The sequence below is a fragment of the Cervus canadensis genome, chromosome 11, assembly GCF_019320065.1.
Source record: "Cervus canadensis isolate Bull #8, Minnesota chromosome 11, ASM1932006v1, whole genome shotgun sequence".
Classification (NCBI taxonomy): domain Eukaryota; kingdom Metazoa; phylum Chordata; class Mammalia; order Artiodactyla; family Cervidae; genus Cervus; species Cervus canadensis.
This window is the reverse complement of record NC_057396.1, coordinates 12,104,833-12,130,979: the sequence shown is the minus strand read 5'-3', so window position 1 is coordinate 12,130,979 and position 26,147 is coordinate 12,104,833. Positions and strand designations below refer to the sequence as shown.

Sequence of the window (26,147 nt, the reverse complement as noted above, 5' to 3'; positions counted from 1 at the left end):
CAATGTCAGGAACCTCCATCCACAGTTCTTCAGGCACTCTGTCTATGAGATCTAATCCCTTGAATCTATATCATTTCCACTGTATGATCGTAAGGGATTTGATTTAGGTCATACCCGAATGGCTTAGTGGTTTTCCCTACTTTCCATAATTTAAGGCTGAATTTGGCAATAAGGAGTTCATGATTGGAGCCACAGTCAGCTCCTGCTCTTGTTTTTGCTGATTGTATAGAGCTTCTTCAGCTTCGGTGGCAAAGAATGTAATCAGTCTGATTTCAGTATTGACCATCTGGTGATGTCCATGGATAGAGTCATCTCTTTTGTTGTTGGAAGAGGGTGTTTGCTATGACTCGGGCGTTCTCTTGGCAAAACTCTGTTAGCCTTTGCCCTGCTTCATTTTGTACTCCAAGGCCAAACTTGCATGTTACTCCAGGTATCTCTTGACTTCCTACTTTTGCATTCTAGTCCCCTATGATGAAAAGAACATCATTTTTGGGTGTTAGTTCTAGAAGGTCTTGTAGGTCTTCATAGAACCATTCAACTTCAATTTCTTAGACATTATTGCTCGGGGCAAAACCTTGGATTACTGTGGTATTGAATGGTTTGCCTTGGAAACGAACAGAGATCATTCTGTTGTTTTTGCAATTGCATCCAAGTTCTGTATTTCAGACTCTTGTTGACTATGATGGCTACTCCATTTCTTCTAAGCGATTCTTGCTCACAATAGTAGATACAATATAGTTACAGAAAAATCAATAAATAGAAAAGAAAACCTTGTAACAGATGGATAAATTAGATGGAAGTCAAATGTGGTCTACCTAATTTAGAACCCACTTAAACCATGTATTTCTCAGTTTCCCATCAAATTCCAAACCTTCTAAGTTGAATAAATCAACTATAAAGGGGAAAAGAAAGTGGCTTTAAAACAACAACAAACCAAATTCAAATTCTTGTTTCTAAGGAGAAAGACTTGAAAGGCTCAGAGGGAATTTGGGGCATCAAGTAATTCATATAAAACACAATTTTGATGAGCTAAGTGTAAATGAATCAGAAACATATGGCTTACATTTCTTTTAAACATGGGTTTACAAATTAAGGGAAAAAGTGGTTGGTGAAACTCTTTCTGGTTTTGCCCAAGCCCTAAATGTTCAAGAAACAGCTTGAGATGTTCCATGAACCCAAATGTGGTGATATTCAACCACTCCTGCTGTAAACCATTGTGCAAGCTGACAGTTTTGATTTTTATGCCAAGCATGGGACTTTCTGAAGTCTTCTCTTTTTCAGAGGCATCCATCCTATTTTCTTACGTAATTAGGTGTTTTTGTTCAAGAAAACAGAATTCATGCACATACACATGTGATAATTAGGCCCTTGGTTCTCCATTAAGGACTAGATTTCAAATCTGGATTTATTTTCGTATATATTCAACCTACTTATTGATGTTTTGTTCTCCTGAGGGGTTACTTAGGTTGTTCAAAGAGTAGCATATATATCTCTGGAAACCGAGTTTCTTAAAGTACCTGTTCACAAATGAGTTTAGAGTTCCTGGCCTTAAACATGGGCTGGGATAGGACTGCCACCTTGTCACTTTATGGTGCTCCCTTTGTGGTGAAGAGCTACACTGAATGAAGCCTGCTCCATTTGCAAGAGAATGGCATCCCCATTCTAAGCAAGTGTAAACCCACAGACCACCCCTGTGAACTATTTCTGTGCAACATGAAATTTAACTTCACAACTGGTGTCTCATATTCTGGTATCTTGGACCCGAAAAGCTAACATAGAAATCATCTTCTGTGGCCCATATCTGTCTTGCTTCAGTTTTTCCATCTCAAAATGTAAAATGTGGACAATTCTAGGACCTCCCTCAAACTCCCCTTGAAAGGATTAATCCTTTTAATTCTGTAAAAGCTCCACATGGTGCCTGGCACGTACATAGTAGGTACCCAAAACACGTTGGTAATTCTGATGCCCGTTGTTAACAAGTTCTACTCATTTCTCTTCTTTGTGTCTCACTGGTGGGAGAATAATAGAGAATAAGGATAATACACTTTTATGAGAAAAATGTCTCAATTTAGGAGTCTATCTAGTCTTGCCAACTGACTGCAAATGACTACAAAGCATATGCTAATGTAAAGCGGCATCAAAGACGGTTTCTTCCTGGATATGCTAAAAAGCACAGGCACCCTCAATGGTGGCCAAACAAAAAGAAATGTGAATGGCTTATAAAAATCACAAAAACAGCAGCCTCATTCCCATTCACCTCCCATAGCTTATGCCCCTGCCCTTTGCACCTGCCCCAGTGGTGACTCAACCGGGGCTCCACAGGAGCCAGGATGGGGCCGGGTCAAGACCCTCAGGGGACGTCTCCTCGCCTTTTAATGCGAGCTGAAAATCCAGAAATTCAGCTTCTGCCTGCTGTAAGTCAACAAATTAGTAGTGTTGATGGCAATGATGAACGTGCACCCAGTGAGCCAATCTTAGATGATCTGCTTTTTTCGTCTACTGCCCTTGTTTCCAAGCTGTATTGTTTATTGTTAGGTAGTTAGAATAGGGAAAAGGAGTCCAAAATGGCGATGGCTAAAAGACAAGGAAGGGAAAAGCCCACGAAAATAGAACAGAGGAAGGTCAAAGGAAGGTCCGAGGACCGGATTGAGGACTTCAGGTAGAACAGCGCTCCTGCCTAAGCCCAATTTGCATAGGGCAGGCCCAGGGGGAAGAAAAAAAACATATAAAAAGAGGAGCCAAAGGGCTCCCTCTCTCTCTCCCCCACACCTGCATATGCTCTTTCTCTCTCTCCCACCCCCACCCCCCACCACCCCGCACGCTGGCGCGCTCCTCCACTCTCTTCTCTTCTTCGAGGATGGATTCTCCTGCTACCTTCTAAATAAAATAGAGCTGTAACACTGATTTGTCTAAGAGCTATGACACGGTTTGTCCAAGACCCGAGAGCTGTGACATGCCGAGGGGACTTTAATGTCTGTCACTCCAAATCTTTGTTGTGACGAGACAGAGAACCGAGGAGCATACACTCGCCTGACATTTATGAAGGTCATCAGAAGGGAGGGAGTGGGTAGGAGGAATGGCGTTTTCAAAACAATGATTTGTGGTAGAAATTAGTTGTGTCATTTAGCCATCCGGTCAGTGGGTCCCCTATACCTTAGGGCAGCATTCAAGTTCACCTGTAAGTTCGTTTCTCACTATTCCTTATTTGAGTCAAATAAATTTATTTCTCACTATTTCTTTTCACATGCTCTGGACTCTAAAATTAATTCCATTTTGTCATATCTTTAAAAAAAGATTGTTATATTGTGATTTATATTTTTCACTATAAATTAAATATTTCATAATACAGTCTCAAACTAACCAACAAATACACACATTAGGCTATCCCTTTTGGTCTCTTTACCAACTGAGCTATCAGAAATGGCAACCCACTCCAGTATTCTTGCCTGGAAAATTCCATGGACTGAAGAGCCTGGTAGGCTATACAGGCCATGGGGTTGCAAAGAGTTGGACACAACTGAGTGACTTCACTTTTGGTCTCTGGCCACCCTCAACCCAGGGATCAAATCTGTAACTCCTGCATTGTAGGCAGCTTCTTTACTGTCTGAACCATCAGGGAAGCCCCCCCCCCCAAAACCAACTCTTTGGGACCCCATGGACTGTAGCCCACCAGGCTCCTCTGTTCATGGGATTTCCCAGGCAAGAATACTGGAGTGGGTTGCTATTTCCTTCTCCAGGGAATCTTCCCAACCCAGGGATCAAACCTATGTCTCTCTCATTGGCAGGCAGAATCTTTACCACCGAGCCTCCTGGGGAGCCCTTTATACCTTTATTATAATGCAAATCAAATCTGAATCAAGTACTTATTTGTTGCTAAGTTACTTCAGTCATGTCTGACTCTGTGCGACCCTATGAACCGTAGCCTGCCAGGCTCCTCTGTCCCTGGGATTCTCCAGGCAAGAATACTGGAGTGGGTTGCCATGCCCTCCTCCAAGGGATCTTCCTGAACCAGGGATTGAACCCACATCTCTTATGTCTCCTGAATTGGCAGGCAGGTTCTTTACCACTAGTGCTACTTGGACAGTGCTTATTATGCTGCAAATCAAGTCTGAATCAAGTACTTGTTTAAAATGCTTTGAAGTCCTCTCCATTGCTTTTCAGACAGTGCAAATTCTGATTTGCAAATGCCTCTGGTCTCTGATCTCTGGCTTCCCTAACTTTCATTCCCTATCTGTGTATACATGACCTCCCTCAGCAAGCCCAGTATGTTGTATACTTCATTGTGCCCGAGTCTTTGAATATGCTGGTTCTTCTGGTTGGACACTCCCCTGTTCTTCCTTCCATCTCCTTCTTCACCTTCAGATCTTCGGTAGCTATAACTTCCTCTCTGAAACCATTTCTGGTAGTTCCCACATCACAGTATTTAATCATATATATTACAATTGCCAGTTTGACACCCCCAGAAGGCTATAAGCTCCTTAAGGACAAAGACAGGGTTGTCTTGTTTATGGCTGTAGCCCCATTGTGAATTAGTAAATGTTTACCAAATGAATTATAGCCCTTATTACACCTGGGCCTCTGCTCACTGCAAAGCTCCTTGAGGATAAATTTGTCCTTATTGTATTTTCTGTGTACCTTAGCTCTATCAATCTGGAAATGGTTAATTTTCCTCTTTCTTCTTTAATTCGGCCAAGCAGTTTGAAAGGAATGAAGAAAATCTGGAGAAAGGGCTTTGGTCTTAGGAGGCAGGAAGGGTTTGGATCAGCTGTTGAATGTATGAGTTTGAGACTACAGAAGGGACGAGCAGATACCTGGGTAATAGGTGGGAGAGAATGATCTTGCCTTTAAGGTAAGGCCACTGAAATGTGAAGAAAGTGGGAAATACACTTTCAGTTTCCTTAAAAAAAAAAAAAAATCTACTCTGAGATGCTTTATTTTGGAAGCCAAATTTTAAGTTTTGGAACTCCACACTGGCTTTTAAAGCTGCTTTGAGAACTCTTTTATCTCTAAAATCAGTTTGGATTTGAGTTGATTAAAGTTTTGTCCCTATTTTCTGCCCCTCGGCACTGGGGAACAACACTGGTTTCTTTTTCCTGATTCCAAGGCCCATGTGGTGGTTCTGAACATTCCTGGGCTGGGCAGGGCTAATCAGTCCAGGTGCTGTGGATTCCAACTGTCCAGCACCTGGTAAATCAAGTTTTTTTTTTTTTTTTTCCCCCTGAAGCACTTTATGTATGGAATTAATCTCTCTTACAGTCAAGACACCCTTGTTGCTGTGCCATAGACGGACACATATACAAGTGCAGCAAGTAGAAATGGAAACTGATGAATTTCCTCTGTTGGGTGAACAGGTATGCACAGTAGGAATTAGGAGAACATTTTACCGCATCAGCCAGCATCTGCTGCTGGAGGAGAAGCTGCTGTTTCTGCTCCATGATCTGCCTCTGTAGAGTCTGTTTCTTTCCCATCAATTGCTGATTCAACAGTGATTGCTGGGAGTTCATGTAACCACTTCCAGTGTTTGGATTTGAGCAGGGGTTGGGACTTGGACTGGGGCCCGCGTTCTGGCCTACCACAGAGTGTTGATCCTGAAAAAGAGAAAGGGAGGGGGGCGGAAAGCTACTGTGAATTAAAAGAAAAAAAGTCACGCCGAGATCATAAGCTTAGATTCCAAACATTTTTCAGCTTGTTAAGATCAAACAAGGTTAATGGGTTGGAGATCAGAGAATCGCTTTTTAAATGTAGGAGAAATAATTGCATGTCACAGCAACCAAAGCAGCTGGGTTAATGACATTAAGGAACTGGAAAAGCTCTCATATGACTCTGATGGTGGAACCTCCACATTCCAGAAGGTGTTTATAGAACCTCAAAGAAAATTGTCGTAAAAACATAAGGCAAACCTCTCAATTGCTCAGGAACAAACACATCATAAAGTAACAAGTTCCTCCTTTTCCCTAAAGTTAGCCCATATCATGGCTGATCCTGCAATAAAAATCATTTCAATTCATGTATTTAAATGTTGAATAACCATTTTGGACAGAAAGGGCCTAGCTTTCTGTGATAAGGAGAACCTGTGAGTTTCTATTTCACAAACACTAAAACTTGTTAGGGATTTCACCTTTCAGGGGTTTGTTTCCCTGGTGGCTCAAATGATAAAGAATCTGAAAAAAAAAAAAAAAAAAGAATCTGCCTGCAATGCAGGAGACCCAGGTTCAATCCCTGGGTTGGGAAGATCCCTGGAGGAGGGCATGGCAACCCTTTCCAGTATTCTTGCCTGGAGAATTTCCTGGATAGAGGAACCTGGAGGGTTAGTGTCCAGATTTGTTAATTTTCCTCCCTGATCAATAAGACAAGAATTGCAGCATATCAAATTAAAAGAACACCACTGACAATTAGAAGTTATTGGTCAAAGACTCACAGTTGCATATTAAATAGTATTGGTGAACTGCCATTCTGATTTGAGGTATCTATCAATCTTTCGGCATTGACAGGTCAGGACACTGAAGGGCACAAAGCTAAACCCAGCCAGAGATTTTACTAATTCCTAATGGTGTGTGCGTGTATAGGATTGATCTGTACACTGTTGGGGTTACAAGAAAACTAGAAAACATAGTCCTCATTTTGGAGAATTTACCAGGAAGAAATTACATGTTTACACATCAGATACAAGAAAATATAAACTCAAGTTTTAGATAAATGATACAAGTACTAAATCAAAGGGTCTGCCTTGCTCCAGAAACTCCGAGGCTACAGATCAGGTACCTACTCAGGCGATTCTAATGCTCATGGGTCCAGAGAATGCTCTTTGAGAAACACTAGATATATGGGAGCAATAAAATCCAACTTTCATTCCCACCTGGACTGTGTGAGGTTACAAGAGATTAAAAAGATAAAGCAGCTCCCATGATGTCTGATGAGTGGTAAGCAGTAGGTACTCCATGTATGGACTTGCCTTCTCTTTCTTTAGTTATCTGTTGAGCTTAAAAAAGAAAGAAAAAGCCACCAGTCCAAAGCCTGGGTATGTATGTGGTCTTGCTTCAGTAGTCCCTGGGGATACAGAGTTCACCAACTGCCTCAAAGGCAAAGGTATACAAAATAATTCTAAAATGACCATGCACTAAGGTTTGTTACAGGCCAGTCACTGTGCTTAAGGGGCTTCCCAAGTGGCTCAGTGGTAAAGAATCTGCCTGCCAACGCAGGAGACCTGGGTTCAACCCCTGGGTCGGGAAGATCCCCTGGAAAAGGAAACGGTAACCTACCCCAGTACTCTTGCCTGGGAAACCCCACAGACAGAGGAGCCTGAGGGGTCACGAAAGAGCCAGACACGACTGAACATGAGCATGATATACGCTGTGCTGAGTGGCTTAGTGTATGGCTCAGCTGGCTTAATGGCTCAGGTGATTTATTTCAATTCGTCCTCCTCACAGAACAATGAGCAAGAACTACTGTTTTCATCCTAATTTTGCAGATGAGAAATCTGCCTCTGAGAGATCACTTGGCTTTGAGTAGCTGAGGAGTATTAAGCCAGGCCTGCCTGACTCCAGAAATCCAGTTCTCAATCACTACATTGTCTCTTAGTTGAGTCAGGAAGAGATAGAGCTTCATACTCTGGGCCAAGCCATCTCTCTGTGTAGCAAACGCGTGTTGTGCATTCCTTTCAGGGGTGACTCTCAATCAGGCACCTGGAAAGGGCATGTTTTGGGGAGAAAGGCAGAGCTGGGGGGACTGGTGGTCCTCCTCACCCATTCATGAAAAATAATTAGAGTCAGCACTGAGGTAGGAAAGCTCTGACAAACCTAGACAGCATATTAAAAAATAGAGACATCACTTTGCCAACAAAGGTCTGTATAGTCAAAGCTATGGTCTTTCCAGTAGTCATGTATGGATGTGAGAGCTGGAACATAAAGAAGGCTGAGTGTCAAAGAACTGATGCTTTCAAGTTGTGGTGCTGGAGAAGACTCTTGAGAGTCCTTTGGACAGCAAGGAGATCAAACCAGTCCATCCTAAAGGAAATCAACCTTGAATATTCACTGGAATGGCTGATGCTGAAGCTGAAGCTCCAATACTTTGGCCACGTGATGTGAAGAGCCAACTCACTGGAAAAGACCCCGATGCTGGGAAGGATTGAGGGCAGGAGGAGAAGAGGGCAACAAAGGCTGATATGGTTGGATGGCATCACCGACTCAATGGACAAGTATTTGAGCAAATTCCAGGAGATGGCGAAGAACAGGGAAGCCTGGGATGCTGCAGTCCATGGGGTCGCAAGGAATCAGACATGACTGACTAGACAACAACTGAGGCAGGAACATCCTCTGAGCAGCTTAAAGGAACGGAACTGTTCCTAACACATCTGTGCCCAACGTTCAGTCAGAGCTCTCAGCCTTAAATCTATTACGACTCTTGGGAAAGATGGTTCTGCAAGCCACCAAGACTCTCCCTCGGAGTGTGCATCTCTTGTGTGGATTAGGGGTTCAGTTTAGGGTCCTGCTACTTTGCTCTTTGCTGTGCTGTTTTTATCATCCAATTTGACAGAGCAATCAGTATACATTTACTAGGTACTCTGTCTTAATTTCCTTGTGTAAAATGAAGGTAATTTTATTTATGACCTAAGATTAAGCTGGATGAAATTTAGAACAGTTCTAGGCACTAGATGAATTGTAGCAATTACTATTTTTCTTATTTCCCTATTGCTGTATTTGTGTGGAGCAGAGATATTTTGGAAACTGCTGCTTTTGTGAAGGAGCTTGGGCTGTATGCACACTTGGACTGCATGTGTGCTGTGTTCAGCGCCCATCATTTTAGAAACACCGAGAGGCTCATGCTCTGCAGGTGGCCACAGTCCCCACTGCTCCTTATTTTATTACTTGCACCCTTTCCCCCTCATTTCTATTAGTTATCTGGCCCACGTGCGCATTTGAAGTTAAGATCTCTGGCTTTATATTTTAAAGAAGACATACAGATGGCCAACAGGCACATGGAAAGATGCTCACCATCCCTCATTATTAGAGAAATCAAAACTATACTGTGGTATCACCTCACACCAGGCAGAAAGACCAACATCAAAAAATCTACTAACAATAAATGGGAGAGGATATGGAGGAAAGGGAATCTTCCTGTTGCTGGGAATGTACACTGGTGCAGCCCCTGTGGAGGACAGTTCCTAAAAAAGCTAAAGATAGAGTTACCAGTGATCTGGAAGAGATGAAAATTCTATTTTGATGGGTGATTTTTAATAATTTTATTTAGCAAATATGATTTAGTATCTATTGTGATTCAGGTACTATGCTAAATGCAAACTGTACAAAGAAGAATGACCTATTTTATTGTGTATTGATTGGAAGTTAATTTTTTACAACTCCATGAAATTAAAGGAAAATTAATATAATTAAATAACTGTTGGCTGTATTGGTAAGTAGAATGTTAAAGCAATTAAGAGAACTGATTGTTGATTTCAGCATTATACTCCATGAAAACTGTTTTAGCAGAAACGTTAAATTTAAAAAAATAATTGGAAAAGATACATGCACCCCAGTATTCACAGTGGCACTATTTACAATAGCCACGACATGGAAATAGCCTCCATGTCCACCAACACTTACATGGATAAAGAAGATGTGGTATATAAGCAGGCATGTGTGCTCTATAGCTTCAGTTGTGTCCAACTCTTTGTGACACTATGGGCTGGAGCCCATCAGATTCCCCGTCCATGGGATTCTCCAGGCAACAATACTCAGGTGGGTTGTCATGCCCTCCTCCAAGGTAACTTTCCGACTCAGGGGTCAAACTGGCATCTCCTGTGGCTCCTGCATTGCAGGTGGATTCTTTCCTGCTGAGCCACCTGGGAAACCCATGTGTGCCTATATGTACACACACACACACACACACACACACACACACAATGGAATATTACTCAGCCATAAAAAGAATAAAATTATGCCATTTACAGCAACATGGATAGACCTAGAGATTATCATACTAACTGAAGTAAATCAGACAAATATATGAAACACTTATATGTGGAATCTAAAAAAATGATACAAATGAACTTATTTACAAAACAGAAACACATTCTCAGACATAGGAAAAAAAACATAGTTACCAAAGGGGACAGGAGTATGAAGAAAGGGATAAATTAGAAATTTGGGATTAGCAGATACTACTATACATAAAATAGGTGAACAACAATGTCCTACAATAGCACAGGAAACTATAATCAATATCTTGTAATGAATTACAATGGTTTCTATAATATTTTGTATAATATTGAATATATATATAAATATGTGTGTGTGTGTGTGTGTGTCTGTGTGTTAGTTGCTCAGTTGTGTCTGACTCTTTTTGACCACCATGGACTGTAGCCTGCCAGACTATTCTGTCCATGGAATTCTCCAGGCAAGAATATTGGAGTGGGTTGTGATTCCCTTCTCCAGGAGATCTTCCTGACCTAGGGACCAAACCTGCAGGCAGATTCTTTACCATCTGAGCCACCAGGGAAGCCCATATGTGTATATATGGGTTTATGTATATATATATGAACTGAATCACTTTGCTGTATACAGCAAACCAACACAACACTGTAAATCAACTACAGTTCAATTAGAAAAGGATCTCCGGGGACTTCCCTGGGGGTCTGGTGGTTAAGATGCCGCAGTCCCAATGCAGGGAGCATCGATGAACTATCTCAGGTGCTGCGCAGCATGGCCAGAAAAGAAAAGGAATCTCTGTGGCTTACATTTTATCTGGGAATCTATGATACATGCACCACAAACACCACATATATACTGAAATTTACTGCAGTAAAAAGCAATGTATAATAATCTGCATTAGGTGGTATGACACTAGTGCCTGAGGATTAAAGTCCAGATCTCCTTATGCCCAGTCTTGTCACCTGCACATCCATCCATTAATGAATTTGATAAATTTTACTGAGTATCTCCTATGTGCTAGGCAGTCTTCTATGTTCTGAAGACTAAGAACATATTTAGGAGGAAAACAAAGAGAAAGAAGAGTGGTGGACCGAATGCTTGATGTTGGCAGAATTGGTGAACACCATCAACATAATTTCCAGTGAAATCTGGAAAGCCACCCTCTGCTAAGATTTATAAAAGATCTGCATGCCAAGAAAATGTAACTCTGTTTCTTCCTCTCTCTAATCAAACAGATGGACTCTGCCAAATTTAGTCTCATTCCTTTACAATACTAAAAGATACAAAAATAAGGACAGGCTCTCTTTTGGAGTTTTGTAGATTTTTAAACCTTGTAGTCTGTAGCCCGTGGGCCTTACCATGTATTCTACCATACACGTTCTTTCTGCTCATGATGGAAGGAATATTCGGCTGCCGCTACATTTTTTTGCCCTTATGTTAGCTATGAAACACAAAACACCTCCTTACACAGGCTTGCTGTCATTGCCAAGATGTTGTGCAAACTTTAGTACATAAAATATTTTGAAAGAAAAATATGCTCCCATCCGTTGGCTTTGATTTCCATACTCAGCCTCACTCTTTGCCTTACACTCAGCCCATGAAGAACTTGACTTAATAGAAACCACCTGTTTCTCCTTCAACACTCATTTTCTCCTCAAAAGCTTGAAGACCGTGGTAAAAGGGCACAATCTCAGCCTCTACGTGACAGTGTGTGTGTGTGTGTGTGTGTGTGTGAGACTGTGAATGAATTAAGCTATTTCTACTAATGTCATCTTTTATATGCTAGAAAACTTATTTCCCAGAGACTAGTGCAAATTATGAACTTGAATGATCTTTCATTTTGTGTGGGTTTTTTTTCTGTTTTTCCAATAAATTACGGTGTTTGATGCTAACATACAAAACAGGCTTCTGATCCTATCCTCCTGGGATTTAATATAAATTTACGTTTAATATGCACTTATAGTTTTCCACATCTGACTGTGTGTGTATGTACGTCTGTGATATGTATTTAAGACTTTGAATTTCTTTTAGAGCACAGGCTCAGCCACTGAGTTAGGGTTGTATGCCAAGTACTTAAACATGGTTAAAGATTCTGAATTTTCATTTCAGCCCTGCGCAGGACTGCTAGACCTGTATCTTTTTAATAAAATTCTGCCAATAATCAAGCTATATCTTCAGAATTATTATCTTCCTCTACTCTTATTCATTCAACAGATAATTTGTTGAACACCTATGGTGCCTCATGCCTTTCTCGGGCCCTGGGGATCAAAAACCACTCAGCTGGTTGAAAAACCCTGAAGTTTGTCTATCCTTCCAAGTTTTCGAACTGGACTATGGATGGGGAATTTATTTTCCAGAATGGTCTTGAGGATGTTAGGAGATCATGTACATGATCAAACCTTTTAGCTGGATAAATCAAAACATGCTCACAAGTGAGTGGCAGTGTGTAAGGTTGATTAATGTTTATAGGAAACTGGATACATATTTTACTGTATGGAAAATATGGTAAACGTATACTTTCCAAATGAGTTACTTTATTGACTTCAGATCTTGTCCATGGATCAGCATGGGAAGCACTAACTTGACAAGATCACAAACTGTGTCAATGAAATCTGGCAGAAGATTAAGGAAACACCTGAACTCTTCTAAATGAGAACCTCTTTTCCTTAGAGGACAAATTACCTGTCCTTATTATCACCTAAGGACTTCCCCGGTGGCTCATTGGTACAGGAGACGCAGGAGACTTGGGTTTGATCTCTGGGTTGGAAAGACCCTCTGGAGAAGGGCATGGCAACCCACTCCAGTATTCTTACCTGGAGTAGCCCATGGACAGAGGAGCCTGGAGGGCTACAGTCCATAGCATCGCAAAGAGTCAGACACGACTGAAGTGACTGAGCATGCATGCATGCCTTATCACCTGTTTCCCTTTAAACATTTTCAAGTCCTTTTGAAAAAAATGTCCAAAGTAAAAATTAGAAGCAAACCCCACTATTTTAGTCCTAACAGCTAATTCACCAATACCCTCTTCTTTACAATTTTCAGGCATAAAATAATTAAAGAGTATGTATGAAGGAAACCCCACAAACCTCAGTAACAAACACCAGAGTATAGACCTGGCCCCAGGTCTGACTGATAAAATGGCTCTGTAAGTCCTGGTCAATATGTGAGCGATCTTTTTTAAGATCTTTTTAAAAAATGTTAGCTAATAAAAATGCCAGAATTTCCTCTTTCATTTGAAAGGCATGCAGGGGTTCTGTGAAGCAGGATTGATTTCAGCAAAAGGTAGGATGGCGTCCAGTTAGACATGTCCTAAAGCAGCAAACAAAAATATCCTTGGTTGTATTGAAGTATGTTGAAAAATTAAGACTCATTGAATTCAGTCAGCTTTACTGTTAAAGCAGTTTTGTGGGCTGAACAGTGACATAATAAGTTTCACAAAGCAAGAAGTTATCAGACAACCATTGTTCTCTTAATATTAAAAAAAAAAAACAAACTAATAATCTGGGCATCTGGGTAAAATGAGCTCTCTGTTTCTCTTGACTTATTCTGGAAGGGGAGTATATAATGGTTTTTTTTCCCCACAAAAATGAAGTAATGTAAGTTACTTAGGATCCATGAGAGTGTTTTGGCGGGGGATGACTGCCCTTTCTTTTTCTTGGCTCCTAGAGCGAAGCATCTGCAATTTGCAAAACAAATTCAAGATAAAGTACCCAGCTGGGCAAGTCTGTACAGTAGGTCTAACAAACTGGTTTGCTGTTTCAATCAATCTTTCTCTTTCCCTCCCTTGTCTCTTTCCCTCTTCTTCTTTCCCTGTCTCCGTGAACTAACAGCTCAACTGTTCCTCCAGGCTATTCATCTTCTGAGCTATCTGCTTATGAAGCCATTTATTTATCTCTATGCCTGAGAAACAAGCTGCCTTAACTGTTTCAGATTCCCGACAAGACCGCAGGCCCACTTAAGATATTTATTTGGGGGTATGGAGGGTGAGGTGGCTGTGAGTGGCTACAATAAATGAAAAGTTATTGTTTGACACAACAACAACGGTTACAATGATAAGAGAACGAATATCAGGAAGTCCTCCAGGAAACAACCTTTAAACAGAAAGACTGGAGGGATACAACGCTGCTGTCTTTGGGTTTCCAATCATTTATTTCAAGGGTCGTTAAACTATGACATGATCAGTTGAATCCAACTCGCTACCTTTTTTGGTAAATAAAATTTTATTGGAACATAGCCATACACATTCATTTATATATTGTCTGCAGCTGGTTCCACGCTGTGACACAGTTGAATAGTTCTGACAGAGGCCTTATGACCCACAAGCCTAAAATATTTGCTATCTGGGCCTCTGTGGAAAACAATGTGCTGACCTTCGCTCTATTTGGCTGTACTATCCAAGTCATGCTAAGTATTTTGGTCTTTTACATTAAACTGATAAAGTGCCTTAGAGAAAAGTACCCAGCAATTTTGGTAGGAACTGGCAAATTGGGAATTAAGAAATATCTATCATGAGGTCACCAACTTATAGCATCACTGACTCAACGGACATGACTTTGAGCAAACTCCGGGAGATGGTGAAGGAGGGGAAGCCTGGCATGTTTCAGTCCACGGGGTCGGAAAGAGTCGGACACAACTTAGCAAGTGAACGAGAAGAACAACAATCACGAGATCTGTTTACAATAGCCCTCCAGTCCAGCCACCACTGCAAGTAGTGGAAACTGAAAAGCGACTTACATCATTCATCCAACTGCATTTTACAGTTGAAGACACTGTCCAGAAAGGTTAAGGAATTGACTTATAACAAAGTTACAAAACCCAATGAAAAGATGAAAAACCATATCCAAATCCAGGGAAATACATTAAAGAGAAATGAATGGAATAAAGTCTATATGCTTGAGAGAATGATAGCTTGTCGGATACAACTAGCTCGCTGGGGGTTGGGGGATGGGTCCGGAGCTATTGAAAGGTAGAATATGCAAACACAGAAGGATGTATTTCGATTAATGTTTTTCTTTATCCTTTGGAACTCTGAACAGTAACTGCTTTTCTCTTCTATTTGATAGGGCATTTTTCTTTGCTTTGCTCAGAACCTTCTCCTCTACCCCGCAGGGAAACCCTGGTCACATGTTTACAATCTGTTTGGTTCAAATGATTAGAATGAGTTTGTGGTCACTGTAGAGTTCATTCTTCAGATGTTACCTAATTTTCAAGTCACCCGAACACTGTGTCTATTCTTAGCCTCTGGGGTGGACATTTACTTTGGGTTGGCACAGAAGAACAGTTCCATGAGGGAGGAAGCAGCATTCAGGTGGGAGCGTGGCCAGGAACAAAACGTCAGCGGGTCAGGATGGAGTGGGAAGTGTTTGGTAACTCAGGGGAAGAAATGAGAACGTTTTCTTAAAAGAGAAACTCTTCAACTTCAGAAGGGCTCTTTGTGGCAGACCTGAAATGTCTGCTCTGTAACAGCTTTTTGCTTGCTCCCCCTAGAGCAGTGGTTTCAAACTTCTCTTTGGATAACAGTGTCTGCTGAGGATTTTACAAAGCTGTGGATTCGGTCTCTACGGCCCTCCCATCAAGTACACACACAGCCAACAATTTCGTTTATAATTTCAAGGTGCTTACAAATCTTTAAAACATTCACAGACCATCCAGAAACCTCAGGTTGAGCACTCCACCTCCCATCCCTCAAAGGTTGGTGTTTAGGAAAGAAGAGAAATGATTTCCCCCTTGGATATACTCTCTATACTGCAAGTCTGGGTTAAAACCATTCATGGATCCTCCCTGCCTTTGGAATCAATCCTAACTTCCCCAGATAGTAGAGAATTAAGGCCTTTTATGATCTGGCCTCTGTACGTTTCCTCCCATTTCATCTGTCAACATGCCCTTTATTTACTTTACACCATAGTGATATTAAACCACTCGAAATCCTCCAGTATCCCAGACCTCTCTCTCCTCTCCACAATTTTCTATGTGCTTACATCCTTTCTGCCTGGGAGACTCTTCCCATGTCCTTCCCTACCAAGTAAACACTCATTCATTCCAGGCTCAGCTCAGATGTCGTTCTTCAGGGAATCTTCTCTGACTCCCCAAGGCTGTGCAGTGATCTCTCCTGTGCTCCCCTAACCGCTGGTACTGATCTATTAGGTCGCATTTCTCACCCTGTATCCCAGTCACTTGTTTGCTTATATCTATCTCCCGTTACAAATGCTTAGAATTATAAATGTCCATCACGATACTCCCAGGGTACAGTGGACTCTATGCATGTTTTTGTATAAATAAATACATGAAAAAATGAAGCCATGGCAAGTAGCAAATGAGGACAGAACTTGCTGTCAGGCAAATGGGATGAAAACGCTGGCTCTTTTCAAAGGCCACTGGAAAGCCAGTGCAGAAGAGAAGGCAAAGGTGGAGTGAAGCTGTTAAATCCAGTGTTGCTTTAATGGGTGTGCCGCCTGAGACGGGCCCAGGGCATAAAGGATGTGTTAGGAAGGAAAAGAGCTAGTGGTGAGTGATGATGGAGGTTTTGACGATGATGATGATGACAATGACAATTACTGCCTGTCTGTGTTGTTAGGCGGGAGGAAGGCTTACTGATGAAATACAATTTCTACTGACAAGTTACCAGATTTGAAAGCTATATGCCAGGGCATGCATTGCAGGCGTGACATTTATTACCTCTTTAATTTTCACACTAATTCCGTTTAAATTATGATTCCAACTTTAAAGAGGAGGAGACAGGCTAAGAAATTTGATTCTTTTTTCAACACGTATGCCTTGAAAATGCAAAATACTTTGAAGGCTTAATAAAACAAGGTAAAGGGCAAAAATTAAAAAAAAAATCCCTTTGTTCTAAAAGCAGTTTGAGTGGGTAGGTAGCAATGGTGAAACAGTCATTCTGGGATCGAACAAAACTAGGTTCAAATCCCAATTCCATTTTTTCCCAAAGTTGTGTGTGGGTTCTAATACCTCAAAAGGTGGTGGTTAAGAACAAATGACATAAAGTAAATGAAGGGCTTCATATAGTAGCAGATGTGCAGTAGACTTGGAATAAATATTAATATTTCCTCAAGTCAATTTGATATTTACTGAATATGAATACAAATATAAACATAGTCACACAACAAGGCATAGATCTAAATAATATACAATTTCTGATTGTCAGATAGTGAGGAGAGTGTGATCTTTGTAATAATATCAGCAATAAACCAGCAAGCATTAATCATCCAGTGTAGAAGGAAATGGAAACCCACTCCAGTTTTCTTGCCTGGGGAATCCCATGGACAGTGTAACCTGGTGGGTTGCAGTCCATGGGGTTGCAAAGAGTTGGACACAACTTAGTGACTGAACAACAATAATCATCCAGAGATGTGCTCAGTGAGTAGAATTTAGCAACAGCTAAGTATTATCACCATTGCCTCCACCAACTAAAACAAGACTAGGAACTTGTGTTTGAGCATACTTTTATTCTTTGTTGAGTTTATTCTATAAATTGTGTCATATTAATCCCCCTTTCTTCTTTCTTTGTATAATGGATAACTACATTAAGCTTATAATGCCTGTTTATAAAAACATTTATTTCAAAGCAACATACGTTAGGAACCAGGTTTATACCCTAAGGTCTTCCCTGGGGACCCACACAGTGAAGAACCCTCCGGCAGTGCAGGAGACTGGGGTTCGATCCCTGGGTCGGGAAGATCCCCCGGGGCAGGACACGGCAACCCACTCCAGTGTTCCCGCCTGGAGAATCCCATGGACAGATGAGCCTGGCGGGCTGCAGCCCATGGGGGTGCAAAGATTTGGACATGACTGAGTGACTAACACATATACCCTAAACTTGTGCCATTCCTCTAGAAATGTTTTGGAAAGTATTATGGTTTTGAATGGGATGTGTTATCAGCATTTTCTGTTATTATTAAAAGTTAAGGTAATCCAGTAACAAATAGTAATGGAGAATAAAGAAGGGATAACAGCACAGTTCAAAAGGAGCCAAAAAATCTCTTTTAAAGGGGTGGTTTTTAAATCAAAATGATGTCCAAATTATATATGAAACAAATCTGGAATTTTTAAGATTTCCAAAGATGGTTTCTATACCTTGAAAAAATATATAAGATTTTTTCCTTTGGAAATAGAACAAAAATCAACATGGAATTTTGGCCCTAGAATTTCAAGTTAATAAAAATTTTATAAACTACTTTTAGCTTTTTGTATCTTTAGGTTGGAGAGATGAGAAACCTGAGAAAATTCTCACGCATCTCATGTGATATCTCATGGCAAAAATACTATAATGATGAAAAATGCTGCTTTTGTAGTCGGAATGCCTGGGTTGAAATGTTTCCTCCATAACTTACTAATTGTTCTTGGGCAAGTTATAAAAGCCTCTATGTCTCAATTCTTAACTATTAAGGGGTAACTAATTAATAACCCCTTCCTCATACGATTGCCGTGTTAGCTTAAATTAGATTATGTAGGTAAAACATGTCTCTGGGTCAGAGCAGGTATTCAAGAAAAGCTAGCACCTATTTACACTATTGTTTTCTTTGACCATTTTAACTTCTTACACATTATAACATTCTTTCATTGACTCTTGTATGAATTTGTTTCCTCTGACCTGTGAACCTTGTTAATTTCGGAGTCCTCTCTTCTTACCTCCCTAGGCTTTACTTTCTCCAACTTTAAGAGAAGGAAGTTAGGTTAAAATCTCAAAATTCCATTCTAGTGCTAGAATAGTTGAAATTCCATTTGTATTGAAATCAAGGTGACAATAAATACCCCTGTGATGAAATAATTTGATTCCTTTCTTCTTTTGAGTCTGGAATGCAATCTAACAACAGGACATGCGGTGGTTTTGTGTACAGTGAACAAATACAAGATCGATCCAGGTGGGAGTGGGGAGTGGGGAATCAGACAGGTTATCTTCTTAAGTGACTGAGGGAAATGAATTGAGCTTGGGGACAGAAATGTTGAAAGATATATTAAACTGAATAATGAACCTGTTCATATGTCTCTGTGTGGAAGATACAACCATATAGACACAACCATATGGCAAGTAGAACCATATATATACAGCTTTGTTAATAATATCTGTCTTTACTGAATTGATTCTGTGAAGGAATCTGTATTTTTCCTTGATTCTGTAAAATATATCTACAAAATATATTGCTAGAGGTAATTTTCGCGATTTGAATATCCATTCTGCTCTAGAATATATCAAGTGTATTGACCTGCAAGTAGCCTACAAATTCTGACGTGTCTCCTCTTATGGAAAAGCAGAGAACCTCTTAGTTATTGAAGGTTGTCTGCTGTTGTTTAGTCACTAACTTGTCTCCAACTTTTTCGCGACCCCATGGACTGTAGCCCGCCAGGCTCCTCCATCCATGGGAATTTCCAGGCAAGAATACTGGGGTGGGTTGCCATCTCCTTCTCCAGGGGATCTTCCTGACCCAGGGACTGAACTTGCGTCTCCTGCATTGGCAGATGGATTCTTTACCACTGTGCTGCCAGGGAAGCCCTGAAGGTTGTCTGACAGACATAGAAATTTAAATGCAATGATATGGGATGGGGAATACATGTAAATCCATGGCTGATTCATGTCAATGTATGACAAAAACCACTACGATACTGTAAAGTAATTAGCCTCCAACTAATAAAAATAAATGAAAAAAAAAAATAAATGCAATGATACAGTACAGTGACTATTGCCATTGTTCTCAAACATGTCCATCTATTCTAATGTGACATGATTAGCTATTTTTGAATGTATTATTAAAATGACCACAAAGGGCATTAAAAAAGGAGCCATCTGCTCTCTGTTAAATGTAGCCCTGAAGTCTCCCTTGGATCAGTGAAGCAAGCCACTAAATACTTCAGTGGGACTTCAAAAAGCTGAGTTCTCCCTAATAATCACTATGGGATGAACTTCAAAAGCTTAGAGGTTTCACTTGGATCAGTTCCCAGAAAATCAAGTTATTTACCAAATCTTATTTATGCAAACTATACAAACACATTTTGATCTGCAGAGTACTAAAATAATGTTTTAGGAAAATGATAACCTTAAATGGAAAGTCTACCACATAGGAATGGGAAAGGTCAACTTTCTTTGGTCTGATTATCTTGTCTGTCTACACTGGTCAAATCAGATGTACACCTATTACCAGATCTGTTATTAGTGTATGACTATGAATCTAGAAAAACACCTAAAATTTAACTAATTAAGTTGAGTAATAAAATAAAGGGTATCTAACACACACACACAGTATTTTAGCTTCTCTGTTTTTGTTCTTTGGAATTACAAGGTGGCGTAGACTAAATTATTTTTAGATGTCAACCAATTTTTAAGACATTTTTTCATCTACAAAAATTTCTAGTTACAAATTTGGGCTCACAAGCTGACTCTTCATATTAATTCATTTGAGTAGAGAATTCAGACAAAGGTATTAGAGAATTCAGACAAAGTCACATAGGTAACTGGGGTAACTGGTGTTGCTTGAGTCTCAAATATATTTTGTGTTTATTTTATAGACTATAAAACTTATTTACTTACATGTTTATTTTCTCTTGCTACACTATTATTATTTTAAGAATATGGACTGTTTTATTCATCTATGCATCCCCACTAGCATACATAAGCCTGGCATAACATAGATACTCAGTATATATTTGTATAAATAATAAATAATTACTTGAAAATCAAACTTCATTTATAACATGATTTGTAGTTATTTAGGTTTTATTAGAAAGTAACATGGCTTATCACAAACTTCAGTGAAAGGCAAATATCAGTATCAAGTATGCAAAATGCGTTGCCCAAGAATATTTCTTATTATTTGTCAGTTCAAGACACTATAAAATCTTCTTATGATTAAAATTGTGAACTTTAATTCAGCATATACAGGGTTATCTGAACTTTTAACCTTTTTTCTCAGCAATCTGGGTATGTTGATTGTGGATTCTGTTATATAACTGGAAACAGATCCTTGATTGGAACATAACTGTCCAGTGATTTTTCAACTGGGTAAACATTTGTGGCTTATGTTCCTAACTGCTGATCAGAAGAGAATGTAGGAAGGGAGACTGATACATTATACAGTTTCCAATGTTTACACTTTTTTGTGTTTTCCAGATCCATGTGGTACTTTCTAAAAAGATATACATCTGGGCCTGCAACAGCTCTTCAACTCCTGGCTGGATCCAAATAACAGTTCATTTAGTATCTATCTGGGCATTTCTGAATATTTAAATCAAACTGTGACTACATTTGAACCAATTGGATTCCTTTTATAATTTGAAAATATTGCTATCTAGCCATCCACATAAGACAAAATAAACACAGAAATAATTTCAAAAATTTCTAGCTTGTCCATAAACTTAACAGAACTTGGGCCAAATATGTGAAATCCCACAACAGTGAATATCATGGAAAGTTAAAATCAGTCAACTATTTTTTTGGCTTATGTATTTCCAAATAATTGGCTTGCAAAAGTTATGGTGGTCCAGATGTTAAAAAACACGCCTGCAAAGCAGGAAACCTGGGTTTGATCCCTGGGTTGGGCAGATACCCTGGAGAAGGGAATGGCAACCCACTCTAGTATTTGTGTCTGAAGAATTCCATGGACAGAGAAGCCTGGCAGGCTACAGTCCATGGGGGTCTCAGGGTTGGACACAACCAAGCCACTCACACTTTCATAGTTTTTACCCTTCAGAATCATTCAAGTAGTTTTTTTTGGCCTATGTGTTACCAAAAAATTGGCTTACAAAAGTTATTTAAATTAACTAAATCAACCAGTTGTTTCAGTATAAGCTGCAGCTTGATTATCTTATCTAAAGACTTAATTTACCTGATAAGATTTTTAGTTGAAATTCATCACATTGATCTAATCCTTGCCAGGTCTTGACTTCAGACCTTGTAGACACAGCTGTGTTGACAGCATTTTAAAAAGTTGATTTTTTTTTTTTTAAGATATTGGGCAAGCATTAGTATTTCACTTTAGAAAGGTAATTAAATTAATAAATATTTTGAGGGTTAAGTAAGTTTAAAATATTTTGAGTTCGTTAGAAACAAAGTAATACTATTATTATTATTTTGGTCATGCCACATGGCTTGTGAAATCTTAGTTCCCGACCAGGGATCGAACCTGGGTCCTGGCATTGAAAGCTCTGAGTCCTAACCACTGGACACCCAGGGAATTTCCCCCCACAACACTGTTAAATATAATATTAATATAGCTATCCAGATCATATGATAGGAGGGACAAGTCAGTTCCTTTAAAATAAATACCTATCACTTAACACTAAGATGATCATTCTCTTGTATCTCAGTCCTTCTGTACCCCAATGCTGCAACTTTTCCTTGGCCTTTCAAAAATCTGAATATATTTCTCACACATTTTCTTTATCTTAATCATTTTTTTTGGCAGCTGGATTCATGGTTTTTTCCCAGGAAATATGACATTCATTCATATACTGTGCTATAGATTTCCATACCAAGAAGGTAGTAATCTTTGGATTTCCCCTGGTCCTTGGTCATAAAAGAAAGTGGGATGGTCACTGCTTTTAGAGGAAAAGCAATAAATCTGGATAATACAGCTTATTTTAGTAACTTGATTGTATTTATTACTTATAAAAGATTAAAGAGAGGCTGTTGGTATGTAGTGAATAGCTTTTAGTCAAATTTAACATCAGTGAAACTAACTTGTGTACTTAACTACTACATTGGTCATTAAAGGGTAGAAGAAAACAACATGGGCATTGATATATATAGTCCCTTCAGTTCTTAGGGAAGCCATGAAAAGTATGGTAATTTACTTGTAAGCATCTGTTATAGTAAAGGAAGGCAGTAGTGTTTCTATTTAAATGCAAAGAATAATTCACACTGTTGTATAAGAGTGATTTATTTTGATACATACTTTTTTTTCCCCCAGGATTTTAAGCTAGTTTCTAGAAATATTGCCCAAGGACATCTGTTCAAGGATCTACCTTACAAAATGGTCAAGTATTCCTTACCATTTATATCTCTGGTCAAGGATGAAAACACAGTCAGGCCTACCAAGATTTATAAAGCATGTCTTATTGAAAGATATTCCTTAGTGGGTTGCAGTTCCATGAACTGAATCAAGAATGATTTGTAGCTTTGAGGATAATCCACTTGCTGCAAATTATATGTCTTAAATGAACAAATCAGTTACAATTATCGTTATCATTGTGAACCTCCTGATTTCGGTCTCAGTTTAGGATATTTCCCCATTGTAACTTCAACACATAAATACTGTGGTCAGAGAAAATTTACATTCTATATCTTTAATTACATGTGGATACTTATATAAACATAGAGGCAAGACTATGAAAATTGAAGTGTTTACAGGTTATATATATTGTGACTATTCTGGCAAGCAAGCTGGATTTCTATTTAGAGATTTAAATGAAAAACTGGTTTTCCTGTCTGGGAGGATTAAAACAAATCAACTGGGAGATACAGGGGCTGATGAGCTGGCCTTTCCCGGGTCCCTTCCTACCTTTATATATAGGGGGCACTCTGGAAGAGGCAGGGCCTTGGGTGCTACAGGGTCCTCATTGATGTCAGTGCAACATCCATAGTTTCCTGAGGACTAGGGAGAAACATAGGATGCCAACAGAGGCCATATTTTAGATTGCTGGAGCTCCAAACAGTCCCTACCCGACTTCCCTGACTACCCTGTAGACGAGTTAAGGGGAATGGAGAGCAAAAAGGAGAGAAGAGGGAACTTCCTCGGCGGCCGAGTGGGTCAGAATCTGCCTTTCACTGCAGGAGATGTGGGTTCGATCCCTGGTTGGGGAACTAAGATCTCACAGGCATTGGGGCCACTGGGTGCATCTGTCACAACTAGAGAGCATGTGTCGCAACTAAGGCCCGAGGCAGCCAAAATTAATTTTTCTTTTAAAAGGAGAGAAAAATGGGGACACATGATACTCCGAACCAAATAGTTACATATTATGAAAACCAGAAGAAAAGTTGCTTCATGTAGTCATCACAAAGCTACAGCAAGCTTTTCTGTCAGAGAGAAGTAGTTATGGCTAGGGATTAGTAGTCATAATCTGAGAATGTCACCACAGTTTTAGTTCTTCTATATCTTTTAGTACTTTCACATAGGTGTATATTTATAAAGTAATTTAATGATAATGATGCAATAATGGTTATAAGGTCACATTAACCTAGAAGAATAACTTTTCACATTTAAAAATAGTTTTTCTTCCTGTAAAATGTTCCATTGATCTTTTATAGCAATAAAATAAAGATTCAAAAATAGTTATGCAAAAGTCTAGAAACCAAGTAGACAATGACAGAATAAGTGCGATTTTTTTTCCTTAGTCTTTAGGAAAATGCCAATACATCCTTCAGCCTTTCACACAATTTGGTGCTTAAGCATTTGTTTTGCAGGACACAACTGAACATTTTATTTATTGAAGGCAAGAGAAATGGTAACACAACTTAAAATTTTAATTTCCGAACATCTGTGTTGCCAAAAAGGTGTGCATGTATGTGGTTGGGGGAGAGTCTTTATACCGTTATATTCTTAAAATCTACTTTTATGTACTTTTATTATAAAAATTCTCTGTTCTTTGTTTGCTAAAATCTCATATGCTATAATTCAGCGTAGCCAAACTCTTGGCTATCTGCTCTCTACTTTGGGAATGGAGGAACATTTGGTAAACAGCACGTCCAGAGCCTCTTGTCAAAGCACCACTAGCAGGCACTGTTAGAGCATTTTCACTCAAGTTTATTCTGTTCAGGCAAAAAGGGAACAGCGACTTACATCCACTGAGGATCAGTGAACACAATCTCATAGCAACAGACACCAAAACAGTCCCTCATTACAAGCCTTGTCCAACAATCAAGTCTTTAACGAGAACAAAGGTTGACAGTGATTAATCATTAAGCGGCTCCTTGTTCCTTGATGCACGTGTTCTCAGCAGCCTCCCTGCAGAGGCAGTCTGGCGTATTTCCTGTCTCTGTGCTCCACTGTGCCATGTCTGAAGGGACGCCTAGGCAGCCGTCTCACTATTTTAATTTCAAATGCTCCAAACATCTACAGAGTTTCTATGTGCACATGTCTTGACTTTTATTCCAAGCCTGGCAGACTCTGAATGGATATAGGGAGTGAGAATATAATAAGCCATTAACTCCACATCTGCTTACTAGATTATGTTCAAAGATGGTAGGAGAAATTGATTAAACACTGCTTTCTGGAATAAACCTTTGAAATCTGTTTGTTTCCTTAAGCAACACAATGACAAGTTGATATAATTTAGTTGTGCAGTGAACATAACTTCACTACTGTTTCCACATAAGAATAACTTCTATGTTGACAAAGCACCATGTTTTGAAAAGCAGTAAAAATATTTTCAGAATTCCTCCTTCAAAAGACTCTGTTTCACAAGGCAATGGAGTTGTAATGTTAACTAACACCATTACCGTTTTACTCAGCTGTGCTTTTTAGTGACTTGACTAAGTACTACTTATCTGTCTTAGTTGGTCATGCAATAGTATATTCATATTAATAGATGACTTGGAGGTTCTATTTTTTTCTTGTTCACCATGTAAATATCACTAACAGGAACCCCGTTGCCTATGAACTAGGAGGGCAGATGAAGAGGAAAGAGTAGCTATGAGACAGCTTCTAGGAGGCAAGGGGCAAGGGCTAATGCAAGTAACAACAAAATTACCATGGGAAGTCAGTTATAAAAACAAATACATTTTTTTCCCCAATAATAAGCATCACATGTAACAAAATTCAAAATGAAGTAACCCTGAGGATTCTCTGTATTTATTAACTCCACTTTTCCAATGGGTCAAAATTAAGTGATAGCAGGTCTCCTATAGTTCAAGTAGAAGATTTTAACTAGTATGTTTACCATATAAAAGCTAAAGTATGAAATCCAATCACAAAATATAAAATATGCAGTTCTCCTGATGTACTCAGTGTTTTAGAATACAGCTGAGTTAATCAATAATTTCTTTAAGCTGAGTTATACTCACTAAGGAGGATGACAATGACATTCTACAAACAAAAAGGCCATCTTATTATTGGTAATTAAGCTCTTCACACAAATGTATGTGACAGGGATGACATAATGGTCGTTGACTCATGTTAAGATCAAAAGCAGCCTGTTAGGAAACCCCAATCAGAAAATGAACATCTTTTGACTGGAGCCTCCTGGGATCAACATTTAAAACTAACAACAGTGAAC

The 26,147-nt window shown here is 39.5% G+C and overlaps 1 protein-coding gene across 1 annotated transcript in view; it reads right to left on the bottom strand.

Moving 5' to 3' along the window:
• The window catches only part of MAML2 (mastermind like transcriptional coactivator 2), a 397,337-nt gene that overhangs the window by 15,930 nt on the left and 355,260 nt on the right, over positions 1–26,147 (bottom strand). The window contains exon 3 of the mRNA XM_043482648.1: positions 5,385–5,588. Coding sequence (XP_043338583.1) covers positions 5,385–5,588 — 204 coding nt within the window. The remainder of the gene's footprint in view (positions 1–5,384; positions 5,589–26,147) is intronic.